We start from the raw sequence: 7023 nt of genomic DNA, 5'->3' as shown, positions 1-7023 counted from the left end.
AAGCGGTAGTACCGCCCACGGTACCGCTCAAGTACCGTAACTAGTTACGGCAGTACCGCTTCGGTACCGCTCTGGTACCGCTTTGAGTCCAGTAAGGTTTGGACCCTATTGCGGTACCTCGAGCGGTAGTACCGCTCTGTATCCACGTGGACAAGATCTGTGGGATTTCGAACTCGGAGCGGTAGTACCGCTTAGGCCAAATCTGCACATAACGGTTGGATTTGAGGAGACCTATATAAAGGCCCCTTCTTCTCCAGCTCGTTTTTAGCTCTTCTCTCTCTCTCCTCCATTGTTGCTGAGCTCAAACTGAGTGGATCTCCCTCCCTACCCAATCAATCTTGCTCATAATTTGAAGAGTGGTGGAGGAGACCCCGATCTATCGTTCTACCGAGAGAAATTTCACCAATTCGTGGTAGTCCTTAGTGGATCTTGGTGGTAGAGTTCCTATGGTGGAATCTTGGAAGGAGTGCACCTATGAAGGCTAGCTTGGTGTTGTGCTGGCCCCATAGGTTGTTGGGAGCCTCCTTGTGGTGTGGAGCTCGCCCCAACCTTGTGAAGGAATCACCGCCTCGACCGGTGCCATAGTGGAGAAGGGGGAGCACCTTCGTGGAGCTCTCTCGAGGAAGAAGGTGATGCTTTCCTTCGTGGTGTGGCCGTCTAGCCTCTTGTGTGAGGCTAGCACGTCCTCAACGCAGACGTACTCCCTTTTGTGGGAGAAACTGCGGGAAACAAACCTCGCCTCGTCTTCGCGCCCTCCGGTTGTCCCGCTCCTTACTCTTACTATCTTGTCTGATTCCTTTGCTTGTTGCACTTGTCTAGGATTATTGTAGGAACACCGCCATCGCTAAAGCTATCACCTTTACCTTCCGTTGCATTAAAAATCGAAAAAGACTAAAACTTGACGTAGCGTCCATTCACCCCCCTCTTGATCGCTACGATCCATTCACACGAAGGTGTACAACGGATCCCAACATACAACATAGATTGAACTCTAGGAACATCATGTTCTCAACGAGCTCCCAGCCGGGGTCGCGCATGCCCCCGGGTAGCTCCGGGATTGGGCACCACAGGCATGCGCCTGTCGCGAATGCCATGGCTCCACGGCCTGTGCATGCGGAACTAGCAGCGCAGGTGGCGGGGCACGGGATCCACCCGCCTCCACATTGTTCACCCTTGCCGGGAACATCATGGGTGGCTTCTCCTCGCGCGCAACTTTGATGGCATCAAAATAGTCCCACGCCAGGGAGGCTATCATCCGCCACGATAGGGCCCCACGGGCCCACACCTAGCACGATCGATGGCAGTGCAGGAGTTTCGCCTCCTCCTCGGTTGGACGACTACACTGGTGATGACCACGTCCGGTGTTGAATGCCATCGCGCCGTTGATTGCTCGCTGGGGGTTAGAGAATGGGAAGAGCAAGAGATATAGATCGTGGCGGAGCGGCGTGGCATTGGAACCCTAAATTAGTCGTGGCAGATGATATATAGCAGCTAGCTGGGGTTCTATCGGATACGATGGATAAATGTTTCTGGATCGGGGCGTCTTCCAATATCTACATGGGCCACAACAACTGGAAAATGGCCGAAGTTTTCTGGTTCCCATTTGCGGTATGTGTTAAAGTTGTTGCAAGAATTTTTTTTATGGACCGGATTTTTTTTATAATAAACGCTTTATTACTTATGAAAAACAATTACATCCAACCTCTATATAGCTAAAATGCACACAACCATTCAAAAAGACTAAGCAAACGAATTTGCTTTCGGTGTCAGCCGTCTGGGATTCCTGATGAACCCAGGACAGGCCCTCCAACATTGTATAGGCGAGTATATCCTTGCTCTTAGATCAAATCTCTCAAGAATCAATGAGAAAGTACACACCAAATCGTTGCAACGAATCAATCAAATAATTTTGACATTGTCGGCCAGTCCAGCTTGCACAGCATCTTGCAGTACCGTGGTACATGCACCTGCATTTTTGTCGGAAGACGAGTTGACAACAGTCATTAACGAGTAAATGGCAGCCGGCCATCACATGAGAATTACATTATAACTTACAAAAAAAAGATAGCAAAGCTGCTGTAAACAAACTGTCAAACTTTGTCGAAAATAAATAAACTGTCGAACAACAGAGACAAAGGCACGAATCAGATATGTGAGGAAAGACCAAGTGCTCACAGGGGAATACATTCTTTAAAAAAAGGGGATTAGAGGGGAATCGGCTTGTTTACTTGTTCAGGCAGGCCAAATGTATAATATAGTACAATCCAGGCCTGCAAACCACTCGAATAAGTTATTTGCCTTCAAGGAAAACCGCTCAATAGTTTACTTCTGGCAAAACAATGCCAAGATAACTCCAGCCAAAAGTACGCGCCTCGTTGCTTCCGTAGCATCTCAATATTTGAGATTCCGATTGAAGATTGAAAACCGTGTTGTGTTCTCATACCTGACTTGCCTATAAATACAGTTAGCCCGTTGTACACACAAGTAACAAACTGAACTGCTTGTGCTGCTTGGTTGCCACTTCTCACAGTCCATCAGCAACCGGTGAAGGAAGAGCGATGAGGAAAAGCCAGAGTCACGAGTTCGAGGCCGATGTTCCCGCCGCCGAGCTGTGGGAAGTCTATGGCACGCTCCTTGCGGCGGAGCTGTTGCCTAAATTGCTCCCGCAAGTCCTCGCAAAGGTCGAGCTCGTGAGCGGCGATGGCGGCGTCGGCACCATCTTGGAGCTGACGTTTCCTCCTGGTGAGATTCTCAAACCACAATTCAAACCTGACGTTGATGGGTACATATTGACAGAGGAATTGTTTGTTGCTTGCTAGGAATTCCTGGCCTGGAGAGTTACAAGGAGAAGTTTATCACAGTTGACAACGAAAAATTCATCAAGGAGGCAGAAACAATCGACGGGGACATACTCAAGCTCGGGTTCGTCTATTACATGGTCAGGTTCGAGATCATTGCGAAAGGACCCACATCTTCAGTGATAAAATCGACTATTCAGTATGAGATCGATGAAGCGCACCCGGAGCTTGAAGCTATGGTCAGTACTGCACCTTTGGCAGCAACCGCTGAGAAATTTGCAGGGTATGTCAAGGAGCAGAAGATCGCTCAGAGCAGTTCCTGAAATATCTCACAGCGAAATGTATCAGTATTTCAACAGAAATAAATTGCTCATTCCACCATGTTGGGTATTTTCCTTTGCACAGACATTCTGTACCAGCGAATTTTTTTGAGGTCCATGTACCTCAACTTTGTTTTGATAATGAAGCTGGGAATAACCTTTTTTGATTAGAAATGTACTGTAACTTTCATGATGTATCATCACATACTTGGAAAAGATTCTCACGCATAGGCATTCTGTGGTTACGGCCAGTTAAGCCACATAAAGACAACATATAGCTCAGATTGATGGCGACATAGCATCTTACGTTGGTTATATCATATTAACGCCAGTCTCTGAATGTAAGTGGTCTATCCACACTGGTCATGTTCTAGGGGTGACATCTCAGTCTGTCAGCCCCATATTTTCAGTATGCAATGACCTATAATTACACAAACAAATTCTATCTACTACCGAGCAATGAGAGAGCGGTTAGGGCATCTCCAGCGGGCCGATGCATTTCGGACGTCCGAAATGTCCGTTTGCATCGGCCCGCAGACGCGATGTGGCCCAGGGCCACCGTTTGCGTCTGGGGTACCTCCAGCGGTGCAGACGCATTTTTTTAGCGGGGACAGCGTCAAGGTCGCTATTGGCGTTTTACGTCCCGTCGAGGACTGCCGCCGGCGATTAACTGTTCCCACGCGACGACGATCGTTCCTGCGCGTGCCCAATACATTGGCAAGTTTCGTCGGCGTTTCGCGCGCGCGGGAAACGACCTGCGCGCGAACGCCGTTTCCCGCCCCGCCGTGGCTATATATGGTGGACACCGGCGGGGGCGAAGGGCACACCTCAAGCTAATCCATCCATGGCCAGGCAGAACCTTAGTTGGGAGCACGTTGTTCAGATGTGTCGCCACCTCCACCCGGAGGAGGAGGAGGAGGAGGAGGAGGTAGTCGCCGCCGGTGTTGAGGCCCAGCAGCTGGACCTGGAGGCGGCGGCGGCGGAGGCGGAAGTTGCGGAGGTGGTGGCGGAGGCGGCAGAGCGCGCGGAAGGGCGCCTCGCGGCGACCAGGGCGGAGATCGCCAACGCCATGGCCGAGCTCACCGACGCCAGGGCCGAGCTCGCGGAGGCGCGGGAGGCCATGGCGGCCCCTCCGGCGGACGCCATCATCCACGACATCGCGGACGAAGAACCCCCCCCCCCCCCGTGCCCAGCCGCTTCGAGTGCGGCGGCGACCAGCGGGTTCTGCTCGCGTCCTTCGAGTCCCTGGCTGGGGACGCCCAGCGCCGTCAGGCTTGGGTGGCGGAGGAGGAAGCCCACAACTATGCGATGGCCATGGCTCGGGGATTAATGTGCTCCGACCTGGACTCGCTCCAGCGTAGGGGCCCTTCTCCCGCGCGGGTCGAGCAGGAGAACCGGGAGCTGGAGGTCGCCATCGCCGCCAGGGACGAAGCGGTGGCGGAGGCGACTAGGGACAGGGCCCGGTTCGTCGCCCACCTGACGGGGTTGCAGGCGGCGACCCAGGCGAACGAGGACGCGGCGGCGGCGGAGGAGGAGGCGGCGGAGGCGGCGGCTATCCAGGTGGCGTTGGCCCAGGCGGAGGTCATGTGGGACAGGTCCATGGCCGAGGCCCTCGAACGCCGCAGGCGGCAGGACGAGGTGTGCCATGTGCGCCGTGCGCGGCGCGCGGAGTACGCGAAGCGCTCCCGCTTCGACGACGGCGCCGGCCCTTCCGGCGGCCAGTAGTAGGCCGCGCGACTGCGAGTAACCGAGGCCGGTGTAGGCCGCCGACAGCGAGTAGGTACGGCCGTTGTAGTTTTAGGTTAACGCGACTAAGCATCTCTGTAAAGATGGTCCTTTTGACTAATCAATAGTAACGAAAAAAAATTTGCTTACCTACTCACTGCCGACCGGGCCCGGATGCACCCAACGCGGACAGTTTCCGCGACCGCGGAGCGTCCGCGAAGATGCAAAGCTGGCGCATATTTGGGTCAGGTTTGCGTCTCCGCGGATGGCCGGTCACTTTACGTCACCCCGCTCGAGGTTTGCGTCGCGCCGCTGGAGATGCTCTTAGTGTGCAACCTTGGTAAGTCGCACATAACTCGCAGGATCACATAAGGACCTGCCCCTTCCGTGATAAGATCGACTATTGAATATGAAATCGATGAAGCGCACCCCGAGCTTGATTGGCTGCAACTGCTGAGAAATTTGCAGGCTATGTTAAGGAGCAGCATGCAGATCGCTCAGAGCAGTTCTTGAAATATCTCACAGCGAACAGTATCAATACATCAACATAAATAAATTGCTGATTCCACGTTTGTGTATTTTCCTTGCACAAACATTCTATTCCAGCGAATTTGAGAGCCAGATCAAACTAATTAATCATGAAACACGTTTGTTTTACCATACGAATATAGCCCCAAATTGATACAGGGATATTTTGAGATCCATGTGTTAGGTCTAAATCCTTGTGTGGCACAAGATCGTGAAAAGCAGCAGCTAGAACAGAACATCTAATGAACATTAACAGAGGGTAGAGATCGTCATTACGAATTCCTGGAGATGTCATCGTCGCCGGCTCGTTGCAGGCGTGAAGCAGAGAGGTTGTGGACGAAGCAGATGATCCGGAGATCCTCCTGACCCCCTCCGGTCTCCAGCGGCACTGCCCTGGCACCGGTGGAGTGTAGTTTGATCGTCCCGTCGCTACTGTTCCTCCCTAGATCGGTAGGGCTTATGGAAACGTGGGGAAGCAGGTGGGTTGATAGTGAACGAGGTCAATCCGATCGCTGCTAGGCTTCCCCCTTTTATATGGCGGAGGTGACAGGGGACCAAATCATCGAGTTGGTTTTGGTGCCCCTGATCAGGGCGCGTCCGATGCGTACGAGGTGGTCACGAATGTTGGTTCGTGGGCCTCCTCCTTATCATTAGTTTGACTGACTCGTTCTGCCTTTTGTTCTCCATTAAACCTGACAGGTCAACCAACATTCCCCCCTTGATCGTTAGGTTTAACATCGTTTGCTCATTCTCCATCGGAATAATAGACCAAAGTGAGGTGTTGCAACAACCAATAAAATAATATTGAACATCAACACATATGGCATGCCAGCCTATCTCGAAATGGATAATATTTTACTTATTGGGAGTGGTTTTCATAGTGGTCCCATTATTCAAGAATTATAAGGCTTTCAATAATACCATTCTGGCAACATGCTCACGAAAAATACTAGGTGGTAAGCCTTTTGTTAGCGGATCCGCAAGCATATGAGTCGTACTTATATACTTAAAATTAGTTGTTTGATCCTGGATTCTATGCTTCACAACATGATACTTAATGTCAATGTGCTTGGTAGCATCACTTGACTTGTTGTTATTCGCATAGAAAACTGTGGGTGCATTATCGCAGTACAGTAGAAATGGTCTTGAAATGATGTCGACCACGTTAAGCTGGGGAATAAAATTCTTTAACCATACAACCTGTCCAGTGGTCTCATAGCATGCAATAAATTCTGCTTGCATTGTAGATTAAGCAACTATCGTTAGTTTGGAGCTTTTCCACGATATAGCCCCCTCCCCTCAAAGAGGTGTGAATATGTAACTTGACGTGGATTTCTTACTACCACAGAACCGTCATAATCGAAATCTGAATAACCAACAACTTCTAGGTTATCAGACCTTCTATATGTAAACATGTAACCTTTTGTTTCTTGCATATAATGCAGGACTTTGTTTGCGGCCTTCTAGTGGTCTAGTCCTAGATTTGATTGGAATCTACCAAGCATCCCGGTTACAAAAGCCAAGTCAGGGCGTTGATGCATGTAAACTGCATACATGAGCTTTGTCCTTTATCACATTGAATTTCCACATATTTGCAACATATATGATGATAATACCATGTTTTCCATTGATTTTTGCGTATATATCAATGA

General features: G+C 50.7%; 1 protein-coding gene across 1 annotated transcript; it reads left to right on the top strand.

Annotated features, from left to right (window-relative positions):
- The first annotated feature begins 2431 nt into the window (after positions 1-2431).
- Positions 2432-3346, top strand: LOC124677143 (norbelladine synthase-like). Its single transcript, XM_047213146.1, has 2 exons — positions 2432-2742; positions 2820-3346. The coding sequence occupies exons 1-2, from the start codon at positions 2559-2561 to the stop codon at positions 3119-3121; spliced, it is 486 nt and encodes a 161-aa protein (XP_047069102.1). The 5' UTR covers positions 2432-2558; the 3' UTR covers positions 3122-3346.
- The last annotated feature ends 3677 nt before the right edge of the window (positions 3347-7023 follow it).

This window comes from Lolium rigidum, chromosome 7 (assembly GCF_022539505.1).
Source record: "Lolium rigidum isolate FL_2022 chromosome 7, APGP_CSIRO_Lrig_0.1, whole genome shotgun sequence".
NCBI classification, from domain to species: domain Eukaryota; kingdom Viridiplantae; phylum Streptophyta; class Magnoliopsida; order Poales; family Poaceae; genus Lolium; species Lolium rigidum.
Note: the sequence above shows the minus strand (reverse complement) of the source record. Positions and strands in the feature narration are given on the sequence as shown.

What these genes read in the sequence shown, in the direction of transcription:
- LOC124677143 (XM_047213146.1), top strand. Translation starts at nt 2,559, where the DNA reads ATGAGGAAAAGCCAGAGTCACGAGTTCGAGGCCGATGTTCCCGCCGCC. An exon ending in GGAGCTGACGTTTCCTCCTG is followed by an intron (nt 2,743 to 2,819) that starts GTGAGATTCTCA and finishes GTTGCTTGCTAG; the next exon opens with GAATTCCTGGCCTGGAGAGT.